Source organism: Lissotriton vulgaris, chromosome 6, assembly GCF_964263255.1.
Source record: "Lissotriton vulgaris chromosome 6, aLisVul1.2, whole genome shotgun sequence".
Classification (NCBI taxonomy): domain Eukaryota; kingdom Metazoa; phylum Chordata; class Amphibia; order Caudata; family Salamandridae; genus Lissotriton; species Lissotriton vulgaris.
Genome location: NC_141694.1, coordinates 53,692,409 through 53,714,500, shown reverse-complemented (window position 1 = coordinate 53,714,500; position 22,092 = coordinate 53,692,409). Strand labels below are relative to the sequence as shown.

The following is a 22,092-nucleotide window of genomic DNA, read 5'->3' as shown; positions in this document are numbered from 1 at the left end:
TGGTTCCTTTGGGTAGGCCGCGCACACGTCCAATGCTGCGCCGTTGCCCTGTGCCTGGTCGCCGTGGCCCTCTGCAGCCCTGCGCCTGTCGTGACCCTCTGCAGCCCTGTTTATGGTCGCCACGGGCCTCTGCAGCCGTCGTTTGTTTCAATTACCGCTCATCAGCTAAACCGCAGGAGCCTGGCGCACTTCTCCTTCCCCACACGGGGACAGCACCCACGGTGACTCGCCCTATGGTTACACACAGCTCCCGGCTCACTACTGCTTCTGCAAGGCTCCCTCCGCGACCGGCTCCACAGGCTCAAACTGACGCCGCCCTCGCCTCTGCACCCATGGCGTCCACGGCTCTCTTAGGTTTTTAATCATTAGTCACCAACTTTTGAACCTAGTTGTGGGGATGGCCGAGCAGGTGTGCCTGTGATAGGTATGCTCCGGGCAGGGCCACTGGAAAGATGCAATTCTGCGGCCACAGTGGTTTCCTCTTGAGTATGGATTTGTTGCTCTTGCCACATAATTATTCTCTGTATTACTTTCACTTGAGATTACAAAAAATCATTTCTAGCTCAAAAGGATCCAAAGTTACTAAAACCGCTACCATGCATGTTGCTGCGGATTGGCTAGCCCGTTGTTGCATAGAGGCAGGCCATCTTTCAGGTACAAATTGCTGAATCTAGATGTTAAATGAGTAATCCTGCAGCATACACCTCCCCGCACCGCTTAATTACTTTGCCCTTAGCAAAAGAGTTTCTTAATAGATGCCCTATAATTCCGTTCCCCTGTACAAAGCGCTTTGAAAAGAAACTGCAGAACGGTAAGGTTCTATCACCAAGGAAATGGAATCGTCATCTAAACACCTTGCCACTTGGTGCATAGGCCCACTTGCCACCACCGCTACTAATAGCTTTGTGCACAGTTGGCACATGTTTGTGCCTTGTGCTTTATAAATCACTTGACTTGCCACCTTGCACATATAGATGCTGATGTGAAACTGGTCTTGCCTCTTAATACCAGGCGCAAACATTACCCATATCAATGCTACTCATTCTAGGGACAACAGTAGGATGAAAGGCTATGTTGTCTTTTCCAGGGTCTGAGCCAGTGACTTGTATGTTACCCATTGAGCTCAGCAGCAGGCACACAACCCCCTAAGTTGTCTTGTCACTTCCTGCCCACCTTAACAGAATGTGTGCTTTGAGAACCCCACGATTAAAAGTAGATCCCACAAAAGGTAAGACAACTAGTATTTACCAAATAGTACAACTATCTCACTATGAAACCAGCAGGTAGAGATGTCATACCCTGTGGAGCTGTACTTTATCTGGACATTAAATGACCAACTGTTTATTACGTTTATTAATGGAGCCATAAGACATGCACCTAAACTATTGTGGTGCTTTTAATTATTTCTGCTTTTCTGATTTGAGATAGATTCTTACAAAATTGTAATTGTATTTATATAGCTCTTACTACCCCCAGATGAGGCGTCAATGCGCTGAAATGTTAATTACATTTCAGTTCAATACATACATATACCAATATGCATGCAGAAACCTCACACTGCCCAATTTTACCATATATAATATCAGTTTCAGAAAGCGTTTACTAACAAAAATACCATAGGACTAAAAAAGGCCGCATCAAACAACTGTACATTGAGGTCATGAAAACCAAAGTAATTTGTGGAGCTCAAAACAGAAGCCTCAAAGTCTCTAAAACAAGATCACAGTTCTGCACTTTGTGACCTTGCTGTATTGTTTCCTAAAATCAAATTCCACTTCCCCATGGATAGCAAAACATAGCATAGCATACCGCATCACTCAGCACCACCACAGCATCAATCAGGAGCACCACAACATCCCTATGAGCTACCACAGCATCACTGAACGCTACAGCATCACTCGTTCGTCATCACTCAGCGCCACCACAGCATCAATCTGTGCAACCATTCAACAACAACTGGTTCAAATATGTTCTCTCAATGTTTCAAGCTTTATTACAAATGTAACAAAAAGATGTTAATATTTCACTTCTGTTCTTGGATTTTCGTCGCAATAAAATACACTGAACATAATCTTCACAAAAGTTATTTACAAAAATTTAAGCTATTGCCATTATAAAATACAATAACTTTTATTTAAGTATTCATTACTAAAAACAATTAAAAGCCATTGTTATTTCTAATAATACATGTAAGTCAGGTAAATACAACACGTATTGCATTACAAATGCTATAGATGTCACATTTGCAAAAGTTATAACTATTAATTTCGCTATTTTCAAAAACAAAACCTAAATAAAAAGTGTCATTTACAATATCAATAGCTCAAACTTTCCTAATGCAAGACCTATTGCATTGCAAATGCTTGTTTTAGATGTTGGCTAGTAGTACGCATAAAGATTTGATGCTGGGCACAGTGCATAATCCATGAGCGGCATTTTCCTCTTTAAACTTCCCTTATTTTTATGGAAGCATACTTAAAACATACATAAAATGCGCAAACACTAAAGTTCATCCTCATTAACACTCGGCTCTTGAAATGATTGGTGTGACCTGCAGATACCAGGCACCCCTGTGCTTTTTTTCCTCTCACAGGTCTCTAAAGGCTACATCATCAGTTGTTAATATGATAGTGGGATTGGTGGCAGAGTGGTATTTATGTTCATGGCAGTGCATGGTGCCTACTACACCATCTCCGTCCTGCACACTGAATATAGCATTACTCCTAGCCATTGAGTCTTCAAGATAAATGCGTAAGTCCGCTGGAAGAGGCGAGCTCTGTAAACCTTTATTTTCCCCTCCATTCAGCCAGAGCAGCTAGATTAGATATTGTGGATAAGAATAATTGCTTAACCACATTATCCACTAGTCAGCAGTGGATGGAGTTCCCAGTTCACATAGTCAACTGCACTCTTAACAGGCACCTGCTGGATGTTTGTTCCAGCTATCTATATACATCATTTAAAGTATTCGTCAACCGTTTCTGGAGGTGGTGTTCAGCAGTATGTTATGGTCATGTCTATCAAACACTGTCTCTACATCAAGTAAGATTAACGGGTATGCTTCATTTATATCCAGCATTTAAAATGCATTATCTCTGCGCACAACTGTTTCAAAGCTGTGACTGTCACGAAATCTGGACTGATAACTATTACAAGAGTTTCATATGTGAATAGATTCATTTCTTTAGCTACACACTTCATTCTGATTGTTGGTGCAAATGGTAGCTCAGTGATGCGATGATCATTTACAGTTTTGGGTCATCCTTAAGGTTTTTGAATAGCCTTCTTTAGAGGGGCATGTACAAGAACTTGGTTAAAAGAAGCATTTCTAATGTTAAGAGCAGTAAGGAGGCAGTTGCTGATTCCTGAGGGTAGAGTTTCTTCCGTTGTATGATTTCATCCATATGAATGACACATTGTACTGTTTGCCATCCTGTTCTGCCCATGTGTCCAGGGCATGCATGAAGTATGTCACCTGGACGAACTGTTGCATAAGAAAATTTACTTATAACCATGTGATAGCAAGGGCCTGCTGGACTCATTTTGGGTACAGGAACTGAGGTTATGCTGCAATATTTGGGTTAAGTAGGTTTGTCATACTTGCATATACTTACAAATACACTTGAAAACTGGTGACTGATGCAGTTCATGTGTGAGGGCCCATACCTGATCTAGAGGTTGGTTTGGCCAATGTTTGTTTTTTGTCAGGGAGGCTTCAGTGCACAGGATTTATTTAGTGCTTAACAAGTACATCTTGATACATTGATGTGCAGTGGCGAAGCTTGCTTTGACACCTGGCCTGACAATAGCCTGGAATTGCTTGAGAACAAGATTACTCGAGGGCTTGGCTACGGGGGAAATTGGAATAGTACCACTTTGAGTTTGCCCTGCACCCCTTCAAATGTCAGTCTAGATAACTTTCTGGTATACGTTCTTCTCTTTTCAGTCTTATAAGTTTAGAAATCTATAAGCTTTTACAGGGATTCTTTGGAGGGGGAGTATGGGTTTGTGATGGTAATGTTGATTTAATTTCTTTAGCTATTCTAAAGAGTTGCTTGGCCATATTTCGGACTGCGTAGGGCTGGGATGCAGAGTAAGCCTTGCTGGATTTCCGTCTGTGTTTCTTATAAATTGCAAGACTTTGTGACTTAAGTTAAAACTGGGCACCACCACTCGTTCAGTCCCAACCCCTATTTTATACTTTAAGTCATGTGGAACATGATCAGAGATCAAAGTCTTGATGTTTGTTGGAAGCTCCCTTAAGGGGGTACCTGCAAGAGATCAGTAAGAACAAACAAAAACACCGCTCAGACGTTGGTCACAGGTTGAGAGGTAATGATCCATAACTTTGCCAATGATGCTGTCCTGCAAGAATGTTTGGAGGACCATAGAGAGGAAGTACTTTGACCATATCAGTGTGTGCACACTACCGGCTAAAAATGGTCCTGCAGTTCTATTTAACAGTGCATATAGATCTCCTGTGAGAAAATGGGTTGTGTTGCAGTACTCTCCCTTCCACTTTTTGCCTGGCTTTTGATGCTACTTTGACTGTACTGGGTCCCTGCTGTCCCAGGTTCCCGGTCCCAGTGTGCTTTCCCTAAAACATGTCCACAAATGTCGCTTCTGCCCCCCTGTAAGTCCCTAGCAAGTGGTACCCTAGGTACCTAGGACCTGGAGGCTGAAAAGGGTCCCCTGTGACCCGCTCACCAGGACCATGCCACTGCCCCTGCAGCCGGCATACCCTTGCAGCCGGCATGCCCCTGTGAGGTAAAACAAATGACCAAGTCGACATGGCACAGTGCCTGGGTGCCATGCCAGCTAGCACTGCCTAAGATATAGGTCAATCATCCCTCTAGCACGCCATACCTTCCCTAAGGCATGGTGCACTATAAACCAGGTGTGGGCATATCTGCATGAGCTGATATTCCCTTACAGTATTGGGGTCTATTCCCTAATATTGTAAGTGCCAGGGAAGCCATAGAGAGTACATGGACTGGGAACCTGACAACTAGACTAGAGTTCCACAGCAACATTATGGCTTCACTGAACCCAGGGGTGTATGGTACCAAACAGCTCCTTGTAATAAATCCACCCTGTTGCCATTGTGAGATTTATTAAGACATGTACTCAGAGGTGCCCCCTGAAAATCGACCGACCCTGATGTGGGCACTGACTGGCTTTGGGCAGCCTGCCCCACACAGACATTTTTCTGGACACCTGGGTGGAGAGTCAAGTCTTCTTTGATCTTAGGGTTTTACAGGCACCATGGCACCATTCTCCAGTCTATCATGGTTTTTATTAATTACCAATGTTGCCATTATGGGGGGTAATAGTCTAAGATTACCTAAGCTAGACTGTGCTGTATTAGGTCTCGCCTAGGCAGTGCTTGCGCTGTCTCTTTGAGACAGGTTGTATTAAGGTATGAACTTTAAACTAATGCCCCCTTCACCCCCCTCCCCCCGCCCCACTCTCCTCCCATATTTTTAGGTCTTGTCGTTGCATAGGAGGGTACCTAATGCCATCAGCAGAACTTTTCCAGCAAAGAAGTGAACGCTTTGCATTGCTTGCCCCGTCCGTGGTGAATGAATGGGGCCTCTATACATGCTTTTGTTTCAGTTCTGCGCGCCAGTGATTTTCGCCAGCTGACGGTCTTGATAACAGCACAAATGTAAAGTGCACCATTAGGTCTAGTACCTTGAAATGCCAGCCGAGATCGGGACCTTGTGGGACGCGAGCAGATGAGGAAGTAGCAGGCCCAGCTGCCCTGAAGATAGAATAGTACTGGTAGGTAGGAAAAACCCTAGTTTGAAAATCTTCTGCTAAATAGAAATTAAATAATTTAACTCCAGCAATATCTGCTGACATGCAAAACAGGCCTCCTGGAAGTAATGACTTTCTCACAAATAACGCAAAATTACTTGTTACGGTTTCCTGTGCTCCTTACTTGATAACCTCCTGTGAGTAAGGATTTTTTTTCAAGTTTCAAATCATTAATTGTTAAAATGATTATATGGGGTGGCGAGAAAAGGCAGACACTTACCAGAGGCATCAGCAAGCCGTGAGGGCAACGGCCGGTTACCGCACTTTCACCTTCCGAATCGCGAGGGCAACGGCCAACCAAAACTACATTACCCAGCACCGGACCACCGGAGCACCCGTGACGCCCACCCAGGAGGCGCTAGAAAACAGCGGAGCGTCGAGCGAGGTGCGGGTGGCGACAAAAAGGCAGAAACTTACCGGAGGCATCAGCAAGCCGTGAGGGCAACGACCGGTTACCGCACTTTCACCTCCCGAGCCGTGAGGGCAACGGCCAACCAAAACTACAGTACCCAGCAGCCCCGGGGACCATTGGCGCACCCGTGACGCTCCCGCCTGCACCAGGAGGCGCTAGAAAACAGCGGAGCGTCGAGCGAGGTGCGGGTAGCGAGAAAAGGCAGAAACTTACCGGAGGCATCAGCAAGCCGTGAGGGCAACGTCCGGTTACCGCACTTTCACCTCCCGAGCTGTGAGGGCAACGGCCAACCAAAACCACAGTACCCAGCAGCCCCGGGGACCGCCGGCGCACCCGTGACGCTCCCGCCTGCGCCAGGAGGCGCTGGAAAACAGCAGAACGCAACGCTGAACGCGCATGGGCGGGCGCCATGCTAGCCCGTTCGAGAACGGTCGAGGACGGGACGGGGCCGGGCCTCCCTCGAACCTCCACATCTAAAGGTTAGTGCACGACCAGCATCTTGCTATTTTATGCAGATTGTATAAATATAATTTATCTTAACCATCTGAAGGAGTGGGTACTTTATTTCTTCTCCAGCAATGGCGGCATCCAAGACTGGGAGGGGCAGGAAATACATTACCGGTGGGACTATAGTGGGCACTCTGGACCAGTTCCTCACGAGAGCATCCTCTGTTTTGGCCCACGAAATAGAGCTGACCGAAAGGAGACTATCAATAGACCCTGCATTTGATAAACGGTCGTCCATGGGAAGATTGGCTCAGGTACCGTCGCCTAATCCCCAACAAGATATTGACTCTATTAGGTCAGAGGGCAATCGAGAGTTCGAGGGGAACCAACTACTGCAAGCAGCTGGAGGCTTACCCGCCTCCCTTGCAAGTAGAGATGTGATTTTGGTCACCCGAAATGTACCTAACCATCATAACGAGCTTTCTGGAACGCCGACATTAAGCGTCAAAACGCGATCTACATATAGCTCTAAAGTGGGGACACCACAACCGGTGGAAGGTCTAATCTCCAAAAGGAAGTGCGGGGGCACCGCCTTGAGAGGACGAAAAGCAAAAATCCAGAAACCTAATAATGGAGGCGAAAGCATGATGTCAACAACCCCAAATAGGCCTGCGATATGCCAGCCTACCATCCAAGTAAACTCATCGACAACGAGCTCTGATACTGTCCCCCCAGCTGAGCTGGGATCAGACTTTTGGATTAAATTGGAACATATCTTTCACAAGACATGTCTCCCTATCTACGATAGACTAGACTTGATTGAAAACAGACTCGCATGCCTTGAATTATCGCTTGCTTCGGCTCCGGCATTGGGTCGGAAACGGGCCAAAGGGGCAACCGAAACTCAATCGAGATTGACTGACTGAGCAAGCCAATAAAGATGACCACCACCCTGCCCTGCCAACCATGAACAGCATAGCCGACATCACTGCCCCTGCTGTTACAAAACATAATTCTTCAACTCACCCTAGCGATACTGCAGTGATTAATCACGTTCAATTGAGCGGAAGGTTGGAGAGAGGAGATGGTAACGGGTCCGAAACTCAACAACCGCGAGTTAACAGCAACCTACCCTGTGTTCTAACAACAAACAGTCTACCGTGTATTGACCTCCCACCTGAGTCTATTCCATATGTGGTGGTGCTTGCGGGGGTTCCAGCTCTGACTCCGGGCAAAAGGGAGGAGTATATGGAGCTTAAGAATAGATGTATTCACTGGCTTAATTATAACAGGCCACTTCCTGCCTTGGTATCTGCTGAAATCTTGTTTGCTAGGCGAGTGGACTGAGTCGGACCACGGAAAAAGACTATTGATGGAGACTGTGTAATAATTAATTTTAGGGATAAAAGAGCTGCTGAGCACATCTGGGAATGGGTTCCGGCACCTTCAGCCACGCTTAACCAATCCCTACCTTTAATCTATTTTTATCCTTTAACACACATTGCCCCTAGAAACATGTTATTAGAAGGGGGAGACCGTGTTGGAATGATATAGGGGGAATTAGGTTGTCTAATAGATACGATGTGTTGTCTGGTCTGGAGGATTGTGATTGATGATTATTTGAAGATAGGCAGAGGACAAAGGCAGTAGTGCCAAATGTTGGCAAGTCAGTTGGGAGAAGGAATTCAATTGCTGACAAGGTTAACCTACAGAAAGGGGAATTAGACCCCCAGCACAATAGAATCCAAACAAATGTAGAGAGAATAGATGTGGATTCTCTGGGTTGTGAGTCATCACCAATTCAATTGCTGGGAGAAATAAATTTAATCTCAGTTCCAGGGTCAAGTAACGAAAATTGGCAGTAAAATCTACCCGACAGATCTGATAATGCTGATGGTTCGTCTCGCAATAATTGCTTTACATCACTGTTCTCCTGGAACGTAGCGGGATTGGGATCTAAACTAGTTTCGCTCGACTGGTCTGATTTTATCGAAAAACACAACATTGGTCTCTTCCAGGAGACATGGTCGGTGGACCCTGTTTTCCGTTTAGGCTATCTCAATTTCCAGGTCCCTGCGATAAGGACAGCCCACTAGGGGGGGGGGGGCTAGTAATCTGGGTTCGGCAGGCTTTAAGTTGAAAAATACAACAACTTGCTATATCAAATAATGATATTCTTGCAGTGAGACTTAGCCTGTCCTTCGGTAATTGTATAGACATTTATAATGTTCATGCAAGAGGTCATCTGGGGGTGGGGGGGCGCACAAATCTGAGGTAATCTTGGTTGTAGATGATTTCATAGAAGCCATGCCTAGCAACACATTGCCGCTTGTAGCTGAGGATTTTAACACAACGTTCGAGCGATTAGGGCTAGAAGATCAGAGTCTCACGGAGGAGGAAGATACCAGATGGGGTATCCCCTACCTTGAGTTACCACCTATAAAAAAATGGACCGAGGTGGCCATCCAACTGAAGGGGTTATGCATGGGGAAAGGACTGAGGGCTGCTAATAGCCGAACACCATCAACGGTCATAGGTCCAGTCGCATAGACTATCTGCTCGTTAACATAAAATTATGGCACTGCCTTAAGGACATGATTGTAACGGGGTGTATAGAACGTGACCACAATCCTCTCACTTCATCATTCAATTTACATGTGGGTGGGGTGGCCCCAGCAATACATGGCGCATTAGTATCAGATCTTATTTTAACTAATGATATGCACCACCTCAAATGGAGCAAAATAATTAAACATCCTGAAAGTTTGGTCGCCATAAATAATGATGTAAATAGCGCATTAGTAGACCTGGGGGCTAGAGCTAATAATACGGATTTTCACTCTTTCATGATTGATACCCATACTAAACTCTTCTCCCGATTAAAAACGTATTTTTGGAAGTCAGGCTCAGGTAAGAGGAAAAAAGGAAAGAAAAAAAAACGAAGGTTGGTATAATGAGGCCTGCCGTCAAGCTCGGGCCAAGCTGGACCTAGCACTTAGAGATAGGGACCCGAGTAATGTAAGAGCAGCTCGGGACTGTTACAGGAAAACTCAGAGGGAGGCAAAAAAGCTATGGGATGAGTGTAGATGGCAGGAACTAAAACAAGCATGTGAGTCCAAGAACCCTAAATTGTTTTGGGACACTTACAAATGGGATAGGGGGGGATGCCCAGATCGTCCTCAGAATAATGTTGCCCAGCATCTGTGAATTGACTATTTTAAACCACAGTATGCCAGTTGTGTCGATGAAGGTAGTAATGGAGTATTCTCACACACATTTTATGTGGGGGTGGTATTTAAACTAGAGGAGGTTGATAGGGCGCTAGATGCAGTTATAGAGGGAAGAGCTCCGGGTATCGATTGCATTCCAGACGATGTTTTTTTTAAATGACAAACATGGCGACAATATATTGTTTATTTAGCTAATGCGATTGCACATGGAGCTGTTGTCCCTCCATCATGGAAAGGGGCAGAGATTATCCCGGTGTACAAGAAAGGAGATAAGTCTGTCGCAGGAAATTATAGGCCCATGAGCCTAATTGACTCGATGCAGAAGGTCATGGGTAGATTAGTTTTGAGCAGGGTGCAGTCCTGGATGGAGGAACACAATATTTTGACCCCATTAGAGGCCGGCTTTCGTCCCTTAACAAGCACGATTGATCAAGTATTTCGCTTCATTATCCTCTATTGGAGGACAGTGATTTTGGGAAAAGGGGCATTGTATGCCGTGTTTGTCGACCTGAAGTCAGCTTTTGACTTAGTACCACGTAGTAAACTATTGCGAGTTTTGGGGGAGATGGGGATGGCTCCAGAGCTGCTGTCGTTGATCGTCTGCCTACATGAGGACAATTTTGCCCGGGTCCGTTGGGGGTTAAAGGGGGAGGTGACAGAAACCTTCCCCGTGGATCGAGGAGTGAGGCAGGGATGCGTTTTGTTCTCGCTCTTCGTCAACGGGGTGGCGGATTACCTTTCCCTGTCCCCCACGGATGTGCCGGTGCTGGCAGGTATCCATATCCCCATCCTCATGTTTGCGGACGATACTTTGATCATCTCCAAAACACAGAGCGGCCTCCAGAGGGCCCTACAACGATTTGAAGAATTCTGTCTTCTTCGTGGTCTAGAAATTAATACTGCCAAGACCAAATTCATGTCCTTTAATGAACATAAAACTTTTAGAGGTAGCGTGTACATGAACGAACTTCCCTTGGAACAGGTCAATGCTTTTACTTATCTAGGTGTCACTTTGCAGAAGGATATGCGCTGGAAAAGCCAACTTAATCTGGCCGCCCTAAAACACCAACAACAATCTGGGATTCTTCTATCCAAATTTAAATCCTCTCTAACCAAACAGATTAGTCCTGTTCTAGATATCTATGGCATGAAGGTACTGAGCTCGGCCCTATATGGTGCTGAATTGTGGGGGTTTGAAAACCTAAAGCACCTAACCCTGGCGGAGAACGCATTTTTACGCAAAATTACTGGTGTCCCACAAAGTACCCCCCTGAGACCGCTTCTTTTGGATCTAGGCAGGAAAGCAGTGGAAGATCAGGCCAATCTTTGTCCTTTGTGAGGAGGAGCTTTCACATTATGCTCAGGGTCTTAAGGACATTATTGAAGTAGACTCCTTCCATAAAATCAAATGGCTGAAGGAGATCAGATCCCTGTTAGTGAGATTGGGCATGATTGAATTATGGGACGATCCTTTTAATGCTGTCTTTCCTTAAAAAAAGAACCTGAAGGAAAGATATTGGAAAATGGTTCTCAACAGCATGCTCCAAAGGATTCTCCACTCAACTCACTGGTCGCTTCTTAGAATTTAAGTCCTGGCCCGCCCTAGAGAAGTATTGGGATTTTATCGAGAAGCCTCATGATCGAAAGCTGTATTTTCAGCTTAGGGTGGGCACCTTGCCAACAAGGCTATTTACTGGTAAATGGGTTGGGCCTACCAATGATAAATGCCTTAGGTGCTCGGATCAGCAGGAATCAGTAAGCCACATTTTGTTTTTCGGTCCATCATACGCTGCTCCACGCCATACATGGATAAAGCCCATTTGTAATTCAATGGGCATTTAAAGACATGCCGAGGCGATGCGAATTTTATGTTCTGATCCTACTCCACCTATAGCCATAGCCATGGCAAAGTTCTTGAATTGGGAGTGGTCTATTCGATCAAAGATGCTGCTTTTGGTCGCTAGTAGTTAGCCTTCTACTTTCCTTCAGTTTCACAATTCTTATCTGTATAGTAGTCTCATGTGTGCTATTCTAAATAGGTTGTATGTGCACTCTTTGGTATGCTAGTCTTTTAAATCTAGTAATGCTATTTGTTTTACATAATGTATTATTGTATAGTGGATTCAATGATTTTAAGATGATAATCTCATTTTTAACGTCTAATAATGTATTCAATAGTCACTAAAGGAATTTAATTACATTTTAACTATATCAAATGATCAAATATGTTATTTCTGGATTGAGTGGCTCACTGAAATATGGTTAATGTTTTTTAATCTTTGTGCTTTTATGACTTAACTGTCGAATAAAGTTTATGATGATGATGGAAAATGATTATCAATTTACCAAGGATCTGGTTAAATATATATCTTTTCGATCTGTCTCCATAAATGATCCGCTTTGATCCAAGTTATGGTTCGGACTACCTTGATTTATACTGTGTGGTTTTGTTCGCTGAAGAATGTTTGAATAATGTTAAGGAAATGGGTGTGTGTCGGGGTGGAAATAACTTGTGTCATAGTGAGCGATGCTAGTAGGCATGATATCAGTATGAACATCTCCAGTCTTTGGAGAATTTTTCGGGTCTTCATGATCTTAAAAAAACAGTGAAGATATAAAGGTCGATATCAGAGGATTGCATCATCGCCTTTCCAATTTCATACAAAGTAATGTATAGCTCATATTTCTGGTTATGCCAATACGACACAAAGGTATTCCCCCATAGTGGATTTTTATGGTATTTACACTTAAGAGAAGAAGCATAGTGTAATGGGCCAGAAAGGTTATGGCCATAGTTTGAAAAAATGTAGGTCCACTTTTAATGGAGCTCAGTCTTGAGACTGGTAAAACTGTTACCGGTTAAGGTTTCCAGGTTGTACATTAAGGCTTTGTATTTGTGGTAGCAGCTTGTGGTGTTGGATAGGCTAGGGAAAATGGGATCTGAGGTGCTGTTGCATGCATCCTTCAACTCTGCTAAGATACAACTCACTTGTTTTAGGTTTGGTGACCATAATAAAATCACACAAAAGTATGAAATAGCAGCAGCTTGCAGGGTGGGAGACTGGGGGATTTGGGGTGGTAATGGGGAGACAGAGGATTCGGGGAGAAATAGATCAGTCAGTACACAGAGAAATTGTGGTAGTAAGATACCAGTTTGGGTGTTAAAGGTGTGCAACAGTGTCGATGCACATTTGGTTGAAAAGGCAGACTTGTCTTTGTTACATTATCCTGAAGTCAGAAAGAAATCAGACACCCAGACCCGAACCAACTGAATTTGGCGATCTGGCGCCTGAAGTCTTAGAGTTTGGTTATCTTAACCTACCCCCAGACTGCATGAATATCATTAAGGAGGCGAGACGACCCACTACGAGAGCGTGTTATGCCGCCAAATGGAAAAGATTTGCAATATATTGCAAACATAATCACATTCATCCACTGGATGCTTCCATCCAAAATATCATTTGTTACCTGTTACATCTACAAAGGTCTAATTTGGCAAACTCTTCCATACGCCTACATCTTGCAGCAATTGCAGCCTATTTACAAAACAGACAACACTTGTGTCTTTTTAGGGTACCTGCAATCAAAGCATTTATGGAAGGATTAAAAAGAAGAATCCCTCCCAGACTGCCACCTTCTCCTGTATGGAACCTAACTTTAGTCCTTACGAGACTCATGGGACCCCATTTTGAGCCTCTGCATAAATGTGAACTGCAATTTCCCACACGGAAAACTGCTTTCCTGGTTGTCATTACCTCTCTCAGAAGAGTAAGTGAAATACAATTGTTCACTATACAAGAACCATTTTTTCAAATACATACTAATACAGTGGTTGTCCGATCTAATCCAAAATTTCTTCCAAAGGTTATCACACCTTTTCATTTGAACCAATCTGTAGAGTTACCTGTGTTTTTCCAAAACCCAGACTTGGTAGCAGAAAGGGCCTTACACACGTTAGATGTTAAAAGAGCTCTGCTATACTACATAGATAGAAGTAAATCCTTTAGAAAGACAAAACAATTGTTTTTGTCTTTCTCTCCTCCACAGAAAGGCAACCCTATCTCTAAGGGTGGGATTGCCAGGTGGATTGTTAAGTGCATACAGATATGCTATCAAAAAGCTAAACGCACACTAACAGTTCCTCCTAGAGCACACTGCACACTCCACTCGCAAGCTAGGAGCCTCTATGGCTTTCTTAGGAAATATACCATTAGAGGACATATGCAAGGCAGCAACATGGTCTACACCACACACCTTCACTAAACACTATTGTGTTGATGTGCAGACCAAGCAGCAAGCTGCAGTAGGCCAGGCTGTCCTTATAACATTATTTCAGACTACTGGAATGGATACAGGCGACCTCCGCTAGGGGAGACACTGCTGTACAATCGATGCTAAGTGTACGATCTGCAGCTCATATGCCTCGAACAGAAAATGCTACTTACCAGTATGCATCTGTTCTTGGCATGTAGAGCTGCAGATTCGTACACGCCCTCCCGCCTCCCCGGACCTGTATCCATTCCAGTTCTCATCTTACTTAGATGCACACGAATGGACATCCTTTTTTTCTTACTGTATCTTTACTAACTCCATCATTTCCCATCATGGCGAAAAACAATCTAAGGATGGAGCCGATGCCCATGCGAACTGTCGTCCAAGGGAGGAGTCACCGATCTCGTGACTACAAAGACGTCTCCAAGAAGACAACAACCTGCAATCATCCGAGCCCAACACCAGGTGGCGATCTAATGCTAAGCGTACGAATCTGCAGCTCTACATGCCAAGAACAAATGCATACTGGTAAGTAGCATTTTCCATTCCTCATAGGGTCACACTGAAGTATACAAAAAGTGATGGATGGAATGCTTGAATTAATCTCAGCCATTAGTAATTACTTGGTGGTCTCATCCCATTCCATTTTTATTTTACCCACCATGAAACCTCAGTTTGGACACTGGCATATGCAAATCAGTCTTGAATCTGCTCCAGTGGGAACCCCAAGTGATTGCTAGCGGTTAGGTTTACTGCAAGCATTCCTCTCATCACCTCTTGTGTGTTTGATGTATATAATAGTTGGCCATGGGTATACCCAGATGTGGGTCCTGTGCTCAGTGTTACTGGAACCAAACCTACTAAAGAGCCCCAATCAGGGAAAAACTGTTCTTGGATTACTTGTGTTCCAGTTCAGGGAGGACAGGGCCTGGCAGTTCACGCTGGAAAGGTCCTATTGAAGCAGGCTCAAGACTTACTTGCATATGGCTAGGTACACACTGTGGTGGCATGGTAGGCAAAGAACAATGGGTTGGAATGCTTCCCGGAGCAATTGCCAGTGGTTACCCTTATGGCAAGCATTCATCTCATCAACGTTTGTGTATTTGGTAAATAATCGGCATGCCTTTGGGAGCAAAGAAGAAAAAAACATACCTATCACATCTTGGTGCAAAAAACACTCTTGATGCAAGTCAAAGGAATGTGTTATGCCATTTAGGTGAAAGGTCTTTAAGTACAGTGAGAGAGAAAAGGAGGGTAGTAAGATAACCTATTGAGTATAAAATGTGTGGATCTGTGTAGCATTACATTTGTTTGACAGCCCAATGATGGGGAAAAAACACCCTTGATGAAACATCGGAATGAGTTTGGAAAACATTTAAGAACATAAATCCCATTTAGAAGTAAATTCATCCTTGGGCAAAGTACACAGCATTTTGGCATTACATTTAGGAGCAAAAACACATTTAGTTACAAATGTGCAACATCAGCTGGAGAGTGGAAAACATTTAAGGATCACAAATCTCATGGAGATCCAAAAGCAACAGGGATGTGGTAACACTTTTAGGAACACAAATGCCCAATAATTGCAGGGTATGGGCGCCTCACGATCCCTGCACTTAAATGGGAGACACTCTTTAGGCTTTTGGCCTAAACAAGCAATAGCCATTAAATAACAATACAAATCAAACACTTTGGCCTGCTGTGAATAACACTTTCTTCAGAGGGTTGACCTAATGCCCCTCTATGCCCCTCTATGCCTACTCTTAGGTCTCCTCTTCCCTCCATTTCACTTCAGTACCTGGCTTTTTATTCCATCTTTTGCGCCTTGACGCCTTTGGGCAAAGTAGCGCTTACACAAATCGCCTTTCAAATCAAAATCAAATCAAATCATGTTGGATGTTCAAGACTTGCTGCAGCACACTTTTAAAACTGTATTTAGCTACATTAAACAAGCATTTGCAATGCAACAGGTCTCACATTTATCCAAGTTTGAGCTATTGGCATTGTAAATGACAATGCCTTTCAGGTATGTTTTGGTTTGTGTAACTTAGATATAGCGCATTGTCTTCTCAGTTGAAATCCCTACATTGGTTCCCAGTTCACAAGAGAATCCATTTTAAGGCTATGGTCCTGGCTTTCAAGGCTCTCCATGGCATAGGTGCCGTGTACATCAGGAAGAGAGTCCAGTTCTATTGCCCTTTCCGTACACGAAGGTCTTCAACGCTTCAGTTGACACGCACTGCCAAATATAACCAAGCGCGGATAGGGGGACGCTCCTTTCAGGTACAAGCAGCTCAATTGTGGAACATTCTGCCACTGGAACGAAGACTGACGCAGGACCTTCTTGCGTTTAGGAAGTCACTAATAACCTGGTTATTCCAGCAATAATATTCAACCTGGTTTCCATAGCACATGGCCATTGTCGTCACCACACCTTCAGCGCCGGGACACTCTATTGAGAGCTGCACGCTTTTCAAATACTCATTTAACATAACAATAGCTTAAACTCACGTAAATGCGAGACCTTTTGCATTGTAAATGCTTTTTTTAATTGGGTTGTGTCATTGTCCTTTGTAAATGTTGGCTTCCGATTTATTTGTTAATAGGCTTATCAGTCCCTTCTTAGTACCTCCCTATATTCGGTTACCTCCCATGAAGACTGGCCCCGTGTCCTTACTCTGGAACTTTCCTTAGCAGTTCGGAGAACTATTTACTTAATTAATGTACCCAGCACTCACAGGATGCCAGCTTTAGCAATGGCGGCCGCGTCCCACCTAATAGACTTGGCATTTGCATTTCTTGGTTTCCTCCTCATCGGACTCGTTCCAGGGGGGTGTCTGTTAATGCCCTGTGTTATGTTTAATTTGTGACAGGCTTGTTTACTTTGAATTACTAAGGCACTATTCTCCTCACCACTTGTTTCAGATTCTCCAGTGTTTCAATTAACTTGTTAAAAGTTAAATTTTATTTATTTGGATTGGCATGTTTTCTGTAGAGCCGACGCCGAGACTCAAACCCACTTCCCCAGGCACAAGGTCGGCAGCTCTGTAAGCTACGCCACATTGGCAGCTTGAAAAGCAAACTTTTTTTGTTTGTTTTGTAAATGCAGTTTTTTCAGCACCCGACTTGCGGTTTGTCTGCACCTTTTTCCTTTCCACTGCTGCTGTCACTTGGCACCCCGAAAACAATCAGACATGTGAGTTATGTGATCCAGGGAGAGGGCTGTGACGTCACTACTGAGTTCCCTTTACATGCCTGGTCGAGAAATGCACTGATGAAGAGGGAAGCAGCTGCCTGATGGCCTTCCACTTTGTGAAAAATGTCCCTTGTCGCGCACTCTGCGCAGCCTCTTCGGCAGTATGCAATAACCGTACACAAGCGCCTGCGCCCCACAGTCCCCCTGCCCCCACTAAGTTATACAGTGTGCATGCAAAGCCATCCGTGAAGTCTTACATCGGATTTCAATATGCAGTCCTCCGCATTTTCATCAAACAACGTTAGAAGCATCGGGTGCGCTCAAACAATTCCCGCCTTTTTGTTCATTATCCAGTTATTCTAGTAAATATGTGGTATAAATATTTACTTTGTGACGCAGCTTTGTGTCAGTAAGGTATCTTCCTGCATTGAGTTCCTGAAACCCCTGGTTTAAAATTAAAATCCTGGCAGTGATGTCATGACTTATCTTTCGAAGGTTGGTAAAATGAGTACTATTAACTGTGATATTATTTTTTATTTAAAAGCTTAAAGGCAGTTAAGTGTTTTGACTCAATGGGCTTATAGTACATTAGATGACTAAAGCAATGTTTATTTGAGGTGTGACTAACAGTTAAAGACAGGAACTTTAATATAGCCTTATAGCCCGCCGTAGAGGGCTATACCGGCTATTAAAGGCCCTCTCCAGCGTTAAAGGCCCCGATCCGAAGGCGAGGGCCTTTAACAAGGGAGAGGGACTTTAATAGCGGTATAGGCCATCTACGAAGGGCTAAAAGGCTATTAGAACATTCTGTCACTAGAGGACAGAATGTTCTAACAAAAAAACAAAGCCTTTTGGGAGTGTGAGGGGATTGGAGTCCCCTCGGGTTCACTGAAGCCTTTGTTCACAGCCAGAGCTGTGAACAAAGAAACATTGGAATGTTGATATTCTGGGCTTCTACCAGCCATTATAAGCCCGGAGCACTCCATTGTTTTCAATGGAGCTCCCAACATTCCAATGTTCTAATACGTGGTAGATTTGTTGTACATAAATTGTAATCATGTTTGATTATCTTTGTAAATTATCAACAGTACATCATTGACATCGTTTCTAAAAATGTAAATAAATGTATTTCAATTAAAAAGCTTTGAGTTGAAATTCATTCAATCTGAGCCCCAGATTTACTAAACCTTACACTGCTTCTCAAGTGTTGTTAAGCAGCGTAAATGGTGTTCTGTTAAGTGGGATTCCTTCCGCAAACTGATCATGTTACTGAGGATAAGGGCCGTATTTTAATACAGTGTTTCATTCATGGGCTTGGCACGTTGTCAATATTGTGTGCCAAGTATACATAGGTAAAAGACATTGCCATTTACAATGCCAATAGCTCTAACTCAAACAGATGCAAGACCGATTGTATTTACAATGCTTGTTAAATCTGTGAGTTGTTGACATGGCAGTGAAAAGAAAATCAATTCCGAAGTATGCTTTATGTGCGCTGGAATAATAGGAAAGAGTCCCTCTCTTGGTGCATTGTCCTCTATATATCTTGTTTGGTTTGTCTGTGCCAACAAGTTGCCCTTACTGTTGATTTGTGGTTTTGCCAAAAAAAGAGTAGCGCTCATCCTTTACTGGCCTCCGCTCAATGGAATTCTCCTCCTGTCTCAATTCGATGAAAGGAACAACTGGCCTCTTTTAGAAAAGCTCTGAAAACCTGTTTATGTTGGATCTTGTTTAAGCTTTAATTTTGAATCTCAATTTGCTAGCCAATTCCAATTCCAATTCCAAAAATTCTTTATTTCGGCCATATAGACCATAAAAGATGCAAAGCAAACATTACAGACATTAAAATACATTATTTTAAAATACATTTAAATAAGGTCCACTCTCCCAGCGAGGATAATTTGCTAGCACTATGAAACTCAGGCGTCCACTGAGCTTTATAAATATGCTTCATTAATTCATCCATTCATTCAAAATGAGCTTTGCGTTAGGTCATGGTGGTGACTGTTAATATAGTGTGTTGCAGATCATGCCATTGGATTTTGCTATAAGTGCTAACCTTAGATGTGTAAATATGTATTGATATGTTTTTTAAAACAACTTGGCTTTACAATTGACCTGTCTCTGATATTCTGGTTCTTCCTGGGCTTCGCTGTTGCTGCTTCTTGAGTTGGCTCTTTCTCTTCATCTCTAAATGCTGCTCCGGCTACCCATGCTCTCCTGCAGTCTGCCAGTAGTTGCCTTTCCCATCCATGCATTTTTGCTTGTATTCCTGTGCCTTGTCTTAAAGGGAGATCCTGCCCTTGGTTATCCCCTCGAACTTGCTTTGCACCCTGTGCACATTCTCATGAACCAAACCCTTCCTTTTTCTATCAAACCCTTCTTTGAGTGCTCTTCTCTTGTCCCCCCGCCCAAGCCTTTCTCTTTAGCCTGATTGTACCAAAGCGATGGCAGTGCGTTCCCTCTGACATCTTCTGCTCTCTACTCGTTCTAGTCTTTAAATCTGACCTGAGCCATCCATTTTTGCCTTAACTGTACCACTTCCATCTCCTGCTGCAGAAGCGCTAGCTTCTGTATTTCATCACACCTTTTCTAGTGTCTGCGCTCTTCTGTGTTCCACTTTGGTGGCAACTCTATCAAAGTAGGGTGGTGAACTGCAGTTCTCTTTATCTTCCTTGGCCCTGCAGGCTGTCACCTTGAACTGTGCTCACAGCTTCTGCTCCTATTGCATCAAGGAGTGGATTAAGCGCAAGGTGGAGTGCCCCATTTGCAGGCAGGAGATCCTGACTCAGACACGCTCCCTGGTGCTGGACAACTGCATCGAGAGGATGGTGGAGAACCTCAGCCATGAGATGATGCAGCACCGCTTGGCCCTCATCAAGCAGCGCAAAGAGGAGAAAGGTGGGTCCATGGTGTGTATCCCGTGTGTCACCATCAACCCACCCAGTGCTGTCCATAGTTTAGATGTTTTTGTTATTTGTTAAATTGGTTCTTGCCTGTTCACCTCTGTACCACATGGAGCCAAGCCCCTCTTACTGCTGACTGAAGTTTCCCGCTCTTTACTCTCTTCTTCCCTGTCAGCCTTTGGAGTAAAAATTACAAGAACGCACAGAGGTGGTGGGCATGGAGATGTAGCTGGAAGATGTTAGTAGTGCATGAAGTGCAAATGTCTTTAGCGAATGTTTCAGTAATGGCTGTCTCCTGATCTATTCACCCAACAGTGATATTTACTCAGATATGTTGTTACATGGGTCATGAATTACAAATGGCATTTTAGATCTGTTCACAACAACTATATAACAGGTATTCACAAATTATTTCCAAATATGATTGACTAATTGTATTGGTTAATTGGTTGATATAATATTATCGTACAGTATGTTCTAAGGAAAAAATGGGGGACTGTGTCAGTCTGTAAAAGTCTCCGCTGCTAGTAGATTTACCACAAAATGAACATTTTGCTTAAACTTCTGCGTACCTACAGCTTGCTACCTGCTTCTTTCACAAATGATGTTAAGGGTAAGGTTTTAAACTACTGGGTAGACCAACAAAAGGTAAGTTCTTACTTCAGTACTATCAACAGGTGTACAAAGGCGAAGTCCCTTTCCAGACATTATCTCTTTAGAATGATCGCCAATAATGTTAAGTGTACAAAAAGTGTTGGTGTCTAGTATTTCAGCATTTTAAATGCACCATGCACATTTGTATTACTGTATAGCACTTAAACCAAGCAGTAGCTGAGCCTCGTATTAACAGGTGTCCTCAACGGCTGAAACAATGGTACTAATTTGATCAACATGACTATGGTAAACAATTTGTTGGCTCCATTAGAATTTGAACTAGTGAGCTGCAAATCACAGATTTCAATCCATTTCTCTTTTTTTATTAGAATTCATAACTTTTAGTTGCTCTCCATCGGTGGAGAAAAAACTAGAGCACTTTTTGAAAACCTGGATAAATAAACAAAATTTGAAATTTTAACTCCTGCAATCTCGACGCCCCACCCAATTTCAACTCGACTTCCTGAACATTCTGTTTTGCTTAAGTTGCTATATATATTTCTAATTCGTCATGCCTGTTTTTTGATACAATGAGTTTTCCCTGTTTGACTTTGGTTTCTTTTGTTTCTTGCTTTTAAGTGTTAATACCTTGAAGGCTTAGTTTTAGAACAGTGTTCATTTGAGATGATTTGATTATCTTTGAATGGCTGCCCCTAGCCTACGTCTCTAGATAAAGAAGTGAATTGGTGTCAGAGTGATGTTCAGCTTTTCTTTTCTGCTCCTCGATGGCTAGCTCATTGATGGACAAAGCAATATTGAGGCACTAGTCGACAATGAGTTGCCCTTTGATATCAAGAAAGTTACCAATGTACTGTAATCTCTAAGGAGGATTCACTTTCTCGTAGCCAAGGGAGCCCCAGTCTTAACCTGGGGACAAAAGCTCTCAGTGAGACAACTGGGTTTCCCTGCTGTGATTTTGGGGCTCTTTCTTAGAGTTCTCAACAAAAAGAATCCTGACAAGCAAGAAGAATTAGTGCATTTGTACTCGGTGGAGTTACGGCATACAACTGAGATACTGCCAACAGTAGAGGCTCATCTGGTTTGGTCCGGTATCTTCGGTACTCACGGAATGAGTAATGGGAAGAAGAACTGTATGATCTCAGAAAGATTGTTCAACAGCAGGTAAAGTAAATGTTTTTGGAACTCTAGTGCACT

At 43.5% G+C, this 22,092-nt stretch overlaps 1 protein-coding gene across 2 annotated transcripts in view; it reads left to right on the top strand.

Annotated features, from left to right (window-relative positions):
- The window catches only part of RNF8 (ring finger protein 8), a 199,303-nt gene that overhangs the window by 131,631 nt on the left and 45,580 nt on the right, over positions 1-22,092 (top strand). The window contains exon 7 of one of the 2 annotated variants that reach the window (XM_086925911.1): positions 20,065-20,278. In XM_086925911.1, the coding sequence (XP_086782037.1) occupies positions 20,065-20,278 (214 nt within the window). Of the gene's footprint in view, positions 1-20,064; positions 20,290-22,092 lie in introns of both variants that reach the window. The other variant, XM_086925912.1, reaches the window with a different exon arrangement.